We start from the raw sequence: 15,010 nt of genomic DNA on the forward strand, positions 1-15,010 counted from the left end.
CTGTAGCATTTGCACATAATCTTACAGTAAATTGCAACTAAAGGGTTGAGATGTGAAATGTACAAATACAAAATTCTTTAAGAGATCTTGTGGTATTCAAAATAAAATGATAAAATTACTTTTGTCCAAGTAAAACATTACATTTTGGGGTTAAAATTTACAACTGATTGCTACTTCTTTCAGAAACTAAAAAAAAAATCATTTGATACTTTGAGTTGACAACAGAAATTGACTTCAGATTTTCTTGGTTACAGTACAAGATTCCTGTATTCCTGTTGGAATTAAGGAATTAGGATGTAGGTGTAAGGGAAAGGAAAATTACAAAGCCAAAGTAGAGTTTTTACAAATACTCTGGCAAAATCATACACTAGAAAGAGTAGAGCTGCAAAATATTGCAGGATTTCTTAACAGTGGGAGTACTACAATAAATGGAGGAGACCTTCCCACAATGAATAGATCATCCAGTCAGCCGTTACATATCAAAAGTAGTTACTTGGACAGATACAGTCAGGTGCAATAAATGCAGGTAAAAATAAAATTTTAAAAAACTGGTTTACATACATCTAAACCTAGATTATCTGAATTAGATTATCTAATGCTTAGATTTTATATTCTCTAACAATATATATGTCAGGTTGCTGTTTATTGATTTCAGCATTGCGTTCAACCCCATCATCTCCCAAGCCTTAATCAGTAAACTTCAAAACCTGGGCCTCAACCTCCCTCTGCAATTGGATCCTTGACATCTACCTCATCAGGAGACCACAGCCAGTGTAAATTGGATGCAACATCTCCTTACTGAGAATCAACACCAGTGCACGTGCTTTGCCCGCTGATCTATTCTGTCTATACTCATAACTGTGTGGCCAGGTACAATGCAAACACCATCTATAAACTCGCTGATGACACAACTGTTGTCAGCAGAATCTCAGAAAGTAATGAAAAGGATTGAGATAGATTGGTGATGAGCACAGGATTGAGATAGATTAGCTGGTTGAGTGGTGTCACAACAGCAGCCCCAAGCACTCAATGTCAGTAAGACCAAGGAAATGATTGTGGACTTCAGGAAGGGGAAGTTGAGGGACGAGTGAAAAGGGTAAGCAGTTTCAAGTTTCTGGATGCCACTCTGAAGATCGGCTGTAAACTCAGCCAGCTCCATCATGGGCACTTGCCTCCCCATCACTGAGGGCATCTTCCAAAGGCGATGCCTCAAAATAATGGCATCAATTAATAAGGACCCCATCACCCAGGATGCCCTCTTCTCAGTATTACCATCAGAGAGGAGGTACAAGAGCCTTAAGACACATACCAATGTTTGAGGAATAACCATCAGATTTCTGAATAGACAATGAACTCATGAAAACTACCTCACTATTTTTGATCTCCTTTTGCACTACTTACTCATTTTAAATATATATGTCTATTTCTAATTTGTCACATATTTTATATATTGCACTGTACTGGTGCTACAAAACAGCTTTCACAACATAGGTCAATGATAATAAACCTGGTTTTAATTCTGCTTACTACCAATTCAGTTTACATAACTTAAAAACATTATATAGTGGTCCAATATTAGTAGCTCAAGTGACGCTCATGATCAGCTATATATTATGTTAATGTATAAAACTTGTTACAAAAGAAAATGTCGTGTCTAACATCACAATTGAATAAATTTATAACATTTGTTTATTCACAAACAAAAGCAAAATAATTTGTTTCCAATTCTGCACACTTGTAATACCCACGTTTCTAAAGCAATGCCAACCAAGAATACAAGTCTTCGTGAGCAGCTGCAGCTTTTGAATGACAAAGTGAAACAAGATTTATAATTGAATCTTTAAGTGTAGTCTTTTTGTAGAGAAATCCTTTCAGTTTTCTTCACAAGTTCTGAATTTCCAATACATTTTTTAAAAGAAAAGAGAACTCGGAGGGGTGGAGCAAAGTCAAGATGGCACTAAACAGAGACTCCTTTACTTGCATCTTCGGAAACAGGTCTATTTCTATCTTTGATATCTTTTTATTTCCTTTTCAAGGTTCTTTTGAAGACCTTGACCTGAAGTTATACTCTGACTTCAGTTCTTTGCAGGAATGGGACCCGTTCTCAGGGCTTCACGACCAACCGGCTGCTTTTTGATATCTCAAGGACTCGGTCTGGAAGGCGAGTGCACCTTCAGGGTTCCAGATTTTCGTGGTTCTGGAGACATGCTGATTCTACACTGGTTTCCCTGACGGAAAGTCACAGAGAACATGGAACATCGGGAGCAGTGGGTTAGCTGCCAGGGGTTGTACGTTCAGAGAGCTGCGCCTTTCTGGGGCTGACTCTCTGGGTGCTGAGCTTGGAAAAAGCGAAGCAACATACTTTTAACATCGTACATCAGCCAGTTGTTTGTTATATCTCCCCTCTCACTGTGAAAACGGGAACACCTCTTTTCCCTTATTGGGGAGAGAGAGTGCCTGTGGTATGTCAAATTACCAGGTGAACAAGTAGTTTTTGAGGTACTGAAAGCCTGTGTTTATTTATGCGTAAGGAGTTTCTTCTTTCATGTTATTTGCAAAGGCTAATCAAATAGCTTCTTTGTAATGTTAACTGATGAGGTAAGGGGTTCTCTGTAGCAGCATGTCTGGGTTATAATTACTGATAACAGGACTTACATTCATTTGCTAACCAATTGGGATAGATGCTATTTTTCTCGTGTGCCTATAAGCTGTTGTTGCGTGGGATTTGGAGAGAACGCGCCATAGGAGTGAAGAGAGAAGACGCACCCGAAGAGATGCCGTGACCTGGTGAGTGGAGCGAACCCTGAGCAGGGGCTCGGGACCTGGCGGAGTTCGGAGGAAATCGAATGGAGAACCGAGGATACTGCGTTAGCTCCAACGAGTTATTTGTGCACGAACTGTCAAATTATTATTCTTGGTGCCTTTTTATTTTATACTTTGGTTCTCTACTAATCCCATAGTTCAAGTAAGAGGTATAGAATCTTAATTACTTAACCGCATCATGTGTACGGCGTGTCATTACGGGGTACTGATTTGAAACAGGGGACACATCGCACAGCATTCACCCAAACAAGAGTTCTAAGGTTTGGCCGGGCAGGGGGTTATCACCCCAAGATTATGCCACTAGGCAAAGCGAGTGTTACATATGCTTGCTGCATGCCTGAGTGCTCAGTGGAGGGTGCTGATGCTCTTTTGCTGGCGGGGGTGGAGGGCCGTTGCCTTGCTGTTGCTTGTCCGTGGGAGGGGGGAGCTGGGCGGGGGGGGCGCTTTGGGGTTCTAGTATTTAACTGTCATTGATTCTTTGGGGCAATCCTCTGTTTTTGTGGACGTTTGTGAAGAAAAGGAATTTCAGGATGTACATTGTATATATTTCTCTGACATTAAATGTACTTATTGAAACCTATTGAAAACAGAGGAGAAATATTACCTAATTTAACTTGCTGTGCCAAAACTTCAAATACTGTTAGGGAGTAGTCAGAAGTATAGTGGTCTGTACAATTTTGTTTTGCCATGTTATGCTCTAGACGTGACCATAATTACTTTGTGTATGTTTAAGGCAAAGGAATATCTGACTGTTTGTCTCTCAATCCTTAAATGGGTGCAATTTAACACATTGCCATCAGAATAATGCAGGAAGTTGTAATATTGTAATAGGCTTCCATCGCACTTTAACAGCAAGTTGCAGCATTTTAATAACATATCCACCTGCTTTAATAGCTGAATTCACTTCCACGAATGAATCATGACAATATACTTGCAGTTTAAGTTTGGAAATACAGATTATTATTTTAATAGTATTGCTGGTGCAATTCTAGCAATAATAGACACAGAGGATAAGTTGCTTGATGTTCTTTTTTAAAAAAAATATATCTTAAAGCTTATGTTTTATTGTTTTGAGATGGAATGTTGAAAAGACTAATGCTGATCATACTGGGGATACCATCTACCCTGCACTTTCTAAGCTCACTGTCTTCCTCAGCATTTTGTAGTTGGTGGCCCACTTGGTACTCAATGCAAAAACCTGAGTTTTACTTGAAGTCATTTCAAATTATGTTACAAACTTGATTATCAAAACAAATGCCACATTGTCCTGAGAGATATGAAGCCTGATAGAGAAAAGACAAATTCACACCTTTCCTTCTGATGGAAATTCTGAAACATAAGAGGCAATCACAGTGCTGATTTTAGTCACAGGAATGTGAAGAAATTTGAGTATCTTTGCTTTGAAAGGAGACAAGAGAGAGGAGGTAGAGGAGGTATAGAATTGTCAAGGTAAAGAAAGAAACTCAAATTTCATGCCAAGTGCTGAAATAGGTAGTAAACATAGGCTAGTTTCATCATTATTGTACAGAGAGTGCAGAATTGCAGAGTATGAGAGAGCGCCGGTGAGAGGGGTGGGAGAGTGATTACAAAGAATCTTTCAAAAAAATCAAAACAATTACATGTTGAGATCTCCTCAGCTTTCCTTATTTTGTATCAAGTATAGTCAAAGATTATAAAATTGATATGGAGAAAGACTACTTGAACAAGTTACAAATCCCCTGAGAGATCCAACTCAGCTTGTAACTGCCTAAAATAGTACAATCTAAAATTGTGTAATTAGTGCTCATACCAGTAGAGGGAGTCCAGATCCACTTCCGGAGCTCTGTGACTGGTCAATTAAGTCTTTCAATGACTCGCCTGGTGGAATAAAGGCCATGTCCTGCTCAAGATCTCTGTTGTAACGCCGTCTACCTGCTTGCCCTTTGTACCTGAAAAAAAAATGGTATTGAGCATTTTTTTGCTACTCATCTGCTGGATCGTTATCCATTTTATTTCTTTCTTTTTTGCATTTGCACAGTTTTCACATTGATTGTTTGTACACCCTGTTGGACGTTGTCTTTCATTGATTCTATTGTTTCTTTTATTTACTGTGAATGCCTGCAAGAAAATGTATCTCACGTTTGTATGTGGTAACATGTATGTGCTTTGGTAATAAATTTACTTTGAACTTTGAGCGCACAATTCAAAAATAGGAAAAACAAACACTGCAAGACAATGAAATCACCTTAGGGTGAAACTGGAATTACAAATAAACTCTCTTCCCTCACCACCTTTCTGGGTCCCAAACAGTCATTCTAGCTGAAGCAACCAGCCTGCTGAGGTCAAAACTGTGTCTGGTAATCCTGATGCAGCTTTCTCCACATTGTGGAGCACCTCGCTTTGTCTGCTGCAGAAGGCCAGCTCTCCAGGTGGCTATCCATTTCAATTTGACTTCCTATTCTCAGTCTGTCGCGTCTGTCCATGGCCTCCTCTGCTATGATGAGACTCACTCAGGTCGGAGAAGCAACACTCATATTCTGTCTGATGACAGGACATGAACAATGATTTCTAAATTAATTTCCCTCCATTCCCTCCCCTCCTTTAATTTTATTTATTTGGAAATACAGCACAGAGCAAGCCCTTCCAGTCTAATGGGCGGCGCTGCCCAGCAACCTACATATTTAACCCTAGCCTAATCACAAGACAATTTACAATGACCAATTAACCTATTAACTGGTACATCTTTGGACCGCATGAGAAAACCAGAGCACCCAGAGAAAACCCACATGGTCATGGAGAAAACATACAAACTCCTTACTGATGCAGCCAGAACTCCAATGCCCTGAGCTGTAATAGCACTGTACTGACTGCTAGGCTCGCATGGCACCCTATGATCCTTCTGGTTTTCCATTTCCCATGATAAAATGTCCTCCCCCATTAGATTTCTCCTTCTTCAGCCCTTTGCTTCTTCTACTTATCACCTCCCAGCTTCTTCACTTCATCTCCCCTTCCTCACCCACTCAATTTCCCCCTTACTTAGTTTCAAGTATCACCCGCCAGCTTGTACTCCTTCTACTTCCCCACCTTCTTATGCTGGCTTCTGCCCCCTTGAAACGTCAACAGCCTTTTCTCCTCCAAGGATGCTGCCTGACTTATTGAGTTCCTCCAGTATTTTTGTGTGTTGCTCAAGATTTCTAGCATCTGCAGAATTTGTTTAAGTTTATGATCACAACAGAGTGACACTTTCAAAAGAAACTTTCTGACTACATTACCATTCAGAGCTAGTTCGTCACAATTTCAGTCCTGATCAGACACTACACAATCTTTAAATAGGAGACCTGGAATCACCAAGTATTCAGTTATTTATACACAATAGGTAGTTTCATCTGCACATCGAAACACAGCAAATTACATCATTTGTATCAACAACCACCACAGTCTGAGGATGTGTCACATCTGAGCAAGTGTTGCATGCTTTCAGAGCCAGCATAGCCTGCCAACAACTTACTATTCAAACATGTAGGTCCTTGGAATGTAGGCGTAAACTGGAGCACCCAGAATAAACCAATACAGTCATGAGGAGAACATACAAACTCATTACAGATGGTGGTGGAATTGAAGCCAAATCACTGGCACTGTAAAGTGTTATGCCAACCTCTATGCTGTCCTGCCACCTTAAATTTCAATTATGCTACATATTGGTGCTGGTGGTTGGGCTCTCAGCATTTGAACCTTCAGATCAGTTGAAGAACATGCCACTTTGAGCTCCAAGTGATGATGCTATTACCCTAAGTGATGTTGCTATTACTCCAAGTAATTGACCCATGTGTAGCATTAGGAAATAGAAGTACCTAATGACATAAGAAATGTCCAGCTCAAAGTAGGATCTTAAGTTTAATTGTCAATAATAATATTGCATCATACGAGAAATCACAATGCATATTCTAATCTGCTGCCTTATTTCAGTGGCATTATCTATAGACCGGTTCTATAAAATACCTAACTGTCTAGAACTCTGGATCAATGAACACTTTACAAAAGTATAAAACCAAAAAAAACCTAAAAATAAGATTTTGCATTTAACACAATAGCTACGTTGAAGACAATTAAGCAACTTAAACAATAAAATAAGTAAAGCAAGTATGATTTATTTTTCTATATGAAACAAACTTAAGTAAGCTTTACCTGAAGTAGAAAGCAGTTGTGATTACAATCAACACAACGATGCAGACTATCAGAGAGATTAACAGGCCTAACCGATGGACATCACCTTCAAATAGTCTACCTGTTTTCAACATAAGGCAGTGTTAAAATATTTAAAAAATCAAATGCAGTTTAGCACATTGCCACTGTAAAGATAACCAATACTACTTTAGTGTATATTGTCCATCAAAACTATAAAAGATTTACCCAAGCTATTTTGACATCAGAAACCACCTTCCAATGTTGAAGTAAGTGTTTAGCACAAAAAAATCCTTATCACTTAAGAAAACCAAATCTATTTATGTTGACAGAAGGCCGGTTCTTGAAATCATTTTGTTAAGGAACATGATAAGAAATTAAAATGTTAATTATTGCAATTAATGACTGACAGGATATACACATATTACTTTTGAGAAAATATATTGTTTTCTAATTTAGGAATGACCCAGACTCAGAATGGAATTTAGTTGTTTTTACAAAGACAATCCGAGTAATGTTATTAATCTTCATGCTGGCTTTGTGCATTATAACTTCTTGGACTCACATTTATAAGGGTAATTGCTAATGTAATCCTCTGTTGTTATAACTGCACCCAAACAATGGAGCAGTTACATGTCAGTATTGAGGCTGTTATCTCTTTAGCTTGGTTGATCCAACCAACTGTAATTTCATGGATCACAAATTACTGCTAAATTTTGTTAATTGACCACTAATGATATAAAATTAAATTATCTCAATATGGCTTAAAAGTAAGGTTAAATTATACCCACACATCTTGGTGCAAGTTATCCCTTATCCTAACTTTGCTTCAAATTGAAGATCCTCACTAGGGGACTGTACGTAGAGAGAGTCAGTAACTTTAAATACCTTGGCATTAACATATCAGAGGATCTCTTTGGTCCAGCAACTAAGTACCATCACAAAGGCAACACAGCAGTGGCTCTACTTTCTTAGAAGTTTGCATAAATTTAGCATGTCACCTAAAACTTTGACAAACTATTATACATGCAGAAAGGAGTGTATCCTAACTGGTTGCATGATGACACAGTATGAAAACATCAATGCCCAGCAACAGGGAAGTCTACAGAAAGCTGTGGATATAGCCCAGCCCATCACAGGGCATAGCCCTCTGATCCATTGAGCAATCTATAAGGATCTCTGTCACAAGGAAGTGGCATCCATCAAAGACCTGGCCATCTAAGCTATACTTTATTTTTACTACTACCATCGGGCAAGAGGTACAGAAGTCCTATGAAGTTCAGGAAATTATTACCCTACAACTATTAGGCTCCTGTACTGCCATGGATAACTTCACTCACCACAACACTGAACTGCTTCCACAACTTACAGACTCACTTTCCAGGACTCTACAACTCATGCTCTGTATTATCTATCTATTGTTTTACTTATTTTATTTGTCCCATTTGTCACTTCTGCACATTGGTTGTTTGTCAGTCTTTATGTATAGTTGCTCATAAATTCTATTATATTTCTTTATTTTCCTGTAAGTGGCTGCAAGAAAATGAATCTCACGGTAGTATACGGTGACACATATATACTTTGGATAACTGATTAGTACATGCCTTATCGTTTAAAATTAATTAGAAAAATCATTGAGAATATGGAGAAATGTTATGCTGTCACTCATCTACTGCAGATTGCATCACCCATTCAAAAAAAGCAGAGATTACATGTTAGCAGTTCAATACTACTAAACCTAATGCAATAGTAATGAACAGAATTGATGGGGTACACGTTTAACAAATTATTTCAGCTGAGTGGAAACTATGGCAATGCTAATATAAATCAAAGTCATCAGCTCACTTTGAAAGATAAGTGCTCAAGTGCAGATAATGTTTCCAGATAATTAACAGGTGGGGATATTGATAATGTCAGCAAAGCTGAGTAATAAAATTAACAGACAGTATCAGAAAAATTTCAGCATTTGCAGCCTCTCATGTCTCCAACAGAAATTATTCATCATTTCAACTCAGTTATCAGTAAAAGCTTCCAATGTGAAATTGAAACTTTTAACACTTCCAATTAATATATCATTATTTAATTAAGGATATCAAGTCTTTCCAAAGAAATAGAAAAAAAATTAAGATATCTAAAAATTGCAAGCATTTCCTACAGTTTACCTGTATTAGGAATTGGTACAAGTGTTGGACGTAAATCCTTGTTACAAAAATCCGTCTTGCAGCATTCAATTGTTCTCCGTTTCCTTACTTTTGTTGAATCCTGCAGAAGGGAGAACATAAAATTAATGATTTTGCATTTGGAAGCTTAAGTGCCGACAATCAAAATACTTTGGCGAGTAACTGAGCTGTGCATACATGGCATGTTTAAAACTAGGATTTAAATTAATGGCTTAAAGACAATAGAGTCAGGTGTGGTTATCCAGGTAAGAAAAGGTGGTGGTGGTAGACCTGAGGAGAGCTAAGGTACCGGTGACCCCCGTTTCCATCCAGGGGTCAGTGTGGACATGGTGGAGGATTACAAATACCTGGGGATACAAATTGACAATAAACTGGCTGGTCAAAGAACACTGAGGCCATCTACAAGAAGGGTCAGAGCCGTCTCTATTTCCTGAGGAGACTGAGGTCCTTTAACATCTGCCGGACGATGCTGAGGATGTTCTACGAGTCTGTGGTGGCCAGTGCTATCATGTTTGCTGTTGTGTACTGGGGCAGCAGGCTGAGGGTAGCAGACACCAACAGAATCAACAAACTCATTCGTAAGGCCAGTGATAGTGTGGGGATGGAACTGGACTCCTCTCACGGTGGTGTCTGAAAAGAGGATGCTGTCTAAGTTGCATGCCATCTTGGTCAATGTCTCCCATCCACTACATAATGTACTGGGTGGGCACAGGAGTACATTCAGCCAGAGACTCATTCCTCCGAGATGCAGCACAGAGCGTCATAGGAAGTCATTCCTGCCTGTGGCCATCAAACTTTACAACTCCTCCCTTGGAGGGTCAGACATCCTGAGCCGATAGGCTGGTCCTGGACTTATTTCATAATTTACTGGCATAATTTACATATTACTATTTAACTATTTATGGTTCTACTACTATTTATTATTTATGGTGCAACTGTAACGAAAAACTAATTTCCCCCGGGACCAATAAAGTATTACTACTACTACTACTAAAATCTCCTATCATTCAAGTGTACAATATTTTAAGTTAAAGGAACTCTTCTTCCCTATTTATTTCAGCAATTAAAAAATATATTTTGTGTCTGTGTGCATAGCATTTTTCATCAATGCAGTATTGGGTGTGCTCTCCATCAGACAGGACAAAGGCAGAAGGCACGTGAAATTTTTGTTCCAAGTCAAGGGAGCTAGGGCTTTACTCTTTGGAGAGAAGGAGGATGAGAGGAGACATGATAGAGGTGTACAAGATAATAAGAGGAATAGATAGAGTGGATAGACAGCGCCTCTTCCCCAGGGCACCACTGCTCAATACAAGAGGACATGGCTTTAAGGTAAAGGGTGGGAAGTTCAAGGGGCATTTTAGAGGAAGGTTTTTTACTCAGAGAGTGGTTGGTGCGTGGAATGCACTGCCTGAGTCAGTGGTGGAGGCAGATACACTGGTGAAGTTTAAGAGACTAACAGACAGGTATATGGAGGAATTTAAGGTGGGGAGTTATATGGGAGGCAGGGTTTGAGGGTCGGCACAACATTGTGGGCCAAAGGGCCTGTAATGTGCTGTACTATTCTATGTTCTATGTTCAAACCACACATGGAAATAGATCACCATTCTTGCATTAAACTACTAGAAGATCTATCCAACTGCACAGTGGGAGACCCTCTGCTTCCAGGTCCATACTGATTTTGTTACCTTTGTCTATTTTCTCACAGGAAATTAAAATTGGGCAATGAGTTATTGATTGTATAATTGACATCAATAATTTATATATTCATTAACTTAAACACCAATGTTAATTTCTTACCCTGAATCCTCATTCTTCAGTAACAACACCCTCCCGAAATCCTGCCACCTTAATGCAGTAACAATATCAAAGTAAAATCTGTGGCATCACAGTAACAATATGGATTTTGCATGTTCTGGTTACATGAATATTAATATAAAAATATGAATATCCACATGATGGCCAGGCAACAAATGAAGAGAACCACTGAAACCTGCTTGTTCCAGCCACATAACTCCCACTCCACTGGCTTTAACAACCACACGAGACAAATGTGAAAAGGACAAAAACCGGCTAGAGACAAGGTATCCTGCCACATAACACTGGATGAGGCCACAAAAGATCCAACCATTAAGAAACTTCATTCCCGTCCCTCTAATCTATTTTGCAGGTGATCCCAATGTTACAGTCACTCATGTTATGGAATTTGTCGTTACAGAATTCATAAATCACTACTCAAAAATTTGAGGTAGGGATTAAAAGTTTTCTTCACAGGTGTTATGGGGAGGGGGAGGGAAGAGTTAATAAAACAGAAATTTATTTTTTCAATTTGCAGTTCTTGACACATGTTCAGATAACAAAGCTTTGTGTTACAGGAAATCATGGTTAATTCTGACTTTTAGGAACTCAGTTCCCGTTATAATACAGGAGACACTTACACTTCATTTTGGAAGGTAGGCTAAGATATAAAGACAACAATCTTTCCTATTACATTACGGATGAGGTTTTGGGGTACTTGGAAGCAAATGCCCTCTGGATGATGGGATTGTTGGTTTTGTTGCCAAGTTTGTGGATGATTCAAAGATAAGTGGAGGAGCAGGTAGTGTCGAGGAAGTAGGGAGTCTGCAGAAGAACTTGGATAGGTTTGGAGAATGCACAGTTACAAACCAGCAGCAATAGATCACAAATTGAGCCAGGTTTTAATGTTAAAACCACTATCTTTATTAGTATCTACTCAAAATATAAAAGATTAAAAATAAACAGAAGTTAACAGTGTTATGTGGGTAAATGTGTGTGTGGCTCCCAAACAGTTAAGTTTAGGAACAGTTCTTAAAGTCTCAAGATTCAGACGGCAAAGTAGAAAGGTTCAGTAATCCACGGAATAAATGAGTGAGGGGAGAGAGAGATCTGTAAAATGTAGAGGGAAGGCAATTACGAAGGAATTCCACAGGTGCGGATGACGTACAGCCGAAGCCTTATCTGAAGTATATATCTGATATGAGGGGAGAGCTGAAAAGGGCTTATGAATTGGCTGGGGCGGCAGCCACCAAGCAGAATCGGGGAAATAAATGGAGGTATGACCAGAGAGTGAAGTTCTCCCAACTCCTGCTGGGAGACCAAGTTCTCATAAGGAATTTGGGATTACCTGGAAAGCAGAAGTTGGCTGACCACTGGGCAGCCACATCCTATGTGGTAGAAAGTCAGATGCCAAACCTACCGGTTTTCTGGGTGAGGCCAGAGGACAGGAAGGGGCCTGTCAAGATACTCCATTGGAACCACCTATTGCCCCTGGGCCAAGAGGTGCAGGTAGACTAAGAACCCAAATTGGAGCTTACACCTAGTACGAGGACTCTGTGGAGGCGCGGGGCAAGGGAAGAGCCCACTGCGAAAGAGACGGGGCCAGGCCCAGCCCCGGGAAGGAATACTGATTCGGAGGATGAGTATTCGGATGTATGGTACAAGCTGCCGTTCGCTAACTCCTCCGTGACACAGGAAGAGACTCCAGGCCCTTCTCTCACTGTGTCAGGGGAGGTGAGGGGGGCTATTGGTATGCAACAGGGAGTGCAGCCGGACTCTGAAGGAGAGGGAGAGAGGCCCGAACCCCAGCAGGGGACTCTGAGTTGCAGGGGATTTGACTGACAGATCACAGGAGGTTTCACCAGGTAGCCCCAAAGTGTCCCCAGTAGTGGCTGAGCCGGAGGAGCTAGAAGAGGGGGTACGGAGGTCTCAGAGGATTAGGCCCCCCCCTCCCCCAGAAAGGTTGGCCTATGTAGCACCTGGGGAGCAGGGTGTGACCTCTACTGCTTTGGGGAGTTACTGCTTTCTGCACTTGGATTGGGCTGTGTGTTCTGCAGGGAGGGTTGATGAACTATTTGAATGTCATGAGGCCGTGACTTAATTCGGTGGGGGGAGTATGTAGGGTTCTCAGTAATATTAACTAATGTTAACTGTTAACTGCTAATTATAAAATGGCTTCTCTGAAGTGTTATAATGAAATGGCTTCTTTGTAATGTTAACCATGAGGTAATGTTCTCTGTAGCTGAAATGTTTGGGTTATAGTTATAGATAACGGGGGAACTAACCAATGGAAGCTATGTTATTCTATCTGTATGTGTGGGAACCTGGGTCAGTGCCCAGGCTTTTCGGGAGGAGAACTGAAGAGGAAGGACGTGCTGGACGCGCTCTGGTCGACCACCATGGTTAGTCCCAGGCGGCGGGTCGAGGAGGTCAGAGATCAAATGGTGGAAAGAAGACCCCGTTAACTGAGCTCCAACGGTTGTGCACGAAGTGGTTGAACTCTGATAAGTTTGGCGCCTTTTACTTTCCTTTTATATTGTATCTCTATTACTTACATAGTTCCAGTAAGATTTATAAAGTGTAATCAGTAAATCGTACATTGTGTAATGTCTGATATTTTATGTGAGAGTTTGTACCAGAGTGCATTACACAGCAACTACACAAATGTGAGACATGGTTTGGCAGGCGGACGGGGTTTCCCCTAGACGAACACGAGCCGATAGCCCCGAGTGTTAAAAACATATAACGTGAAAAATAGCAGACCCAACACTGACCCCTGCTGAACACTATTAGTCATCAGCAGCATTCCAGAAAAGACCAAGACCAACTTTATTTCCACACACTGCCTTCTGCCAGTCAGCTAATTTTCTCTCTATGCCAGTTTATTCCTAAGATACCATGGGCTCTTGTATTGCTTAGCAACACAATGTACATGAACTTTATCAAAAGCCTTCTGAAAATCCAAGTAAACAACATCCACTGCCTCTCCTTTGTCTATCCTGCCCACTATTTCCTCAAAGAATTCCAATAGATTTGTCAGGCAAGATTTTCCCTTTCAGGAAACCATGCTGACTTCAGTATCATGTGGCTCCAAGTACTGTGAAGCCTCATCCTTAATAATGGACTAACATCCTGCCACGTTAACTAGCCTGTAATTTCCTATCTTTAACCTCCCCTTCTTCTTAAAGGGTGGAGTGGCATTAGCGATTTTCCAGACCTCCGGAAACATTCCAGAATCTAGTGATGTTTGAAAGTTCACTATTAATACCTCCACTGTCTTCTTTCAGAACACTCTGGTGTAAGCCATCTAGTCCAGGTGACTTATCTACCACCAGACCTTAACTTTCCCTTAAGTACCATCTCCTTAATAATAGCTACTACACTCCCTTCTGCCGTTTCTCCAATTCCTGACAGGTTGATGTCTTCCTCAGTGAAGGTTGACACAATACTCTTACTCAGTTCGTCTGCTATTTCTTTGTTCTCCATTACTACTTCTCCACCTTTATTTCTCAGTGGCCCAATGTCCATTTTTGCCTCTATTTTACTCTTCATATAAATGAAAATACTTTGAGTATCCTCTTATGTTATTGGCTACCTTCAGGTTTCTTTTCATTTCTTCTTATTTCTTATTTAGTTGACTTCTGTTGATTTTTAAAAGCTTCTCAATCCTCTGGCTTCCCACTAATTTTTGCTGTATTACATGCCCTCTCTTCTACTTTTATTCAGTCTTTGACTTGCCTTGTTAGCCACAGTTGCCCCATCCTCCCTTCAGAATTCTTTTTTGTGATGAACTAATCTTGTGTCTTCTGAATTACTCCTAGAAACTCCAGCTATTGCTGCTCTACCATAATCTCCGCTCGTGACCCCTTCCAATCAACTTTATCCATCTCCTCTCATTAAAGGTAATATTAATGATTACCTATTATCTGTTACATGTACATTGAAACATAGTGAAATGCTCAATTTGTGTCAATGACCAGCACAGTATGCTGGGCCAACCAGTCAGGGAGTATTTGGAGTTATGTGAATATAGCAGCTATTACTTCAAACAA

At 40.1% G+C, this 15,010-nt stretch overlaps 1 protein-coding gene across 2 annotated transcripts in view; it reads right to left on the reverse strand.

The window, feature by feature from the left end:
• bmpr1aa (bone morphogenetic protein receptor, type IAa) overlaps positions 1-15,010 on the reverse strand; it is a 262,289-nt gene that overhangs the window by 18,893 nt on the left and 228,386 nt on the right. For both annotated transcript variants that reach the window (XM_063070736.1, XM_063070737.1), the window contains 3 exons: positions 9,147-9,246; positions 6,988-7,087; positions 4,613-4,751 (listed from right to left, as the gene is read on the reverse strand). In XM_063070736.1, coding sequence (XP_062926806.1) covers positions 4,613-4,751; positions 6,988-7,087; positions 9,147-9,246 — 339 coding nt within the window. The remainder of the gene's footprint in view (positions 1-4,612; positions 4,752-6,987; positions 7,088-9,146; positions 9,247-15,010) is intronic.

This window comes from Mobula hypostoma, chromosome 18 (assembly GCF_963921235.1).
Source record: "Mobula hypostoma chromosome 18, sMobHyp1.1, whole genome shotgun sequence".
In the NCBI taxonomy this organism is placed as follows: domain Eukaryota; kingdom Metazoa; phylum Chordata; class Chondrichthyes; order Myliobatiformes; family Myliobatidae; genus Mobula; species Mobula hypostoma.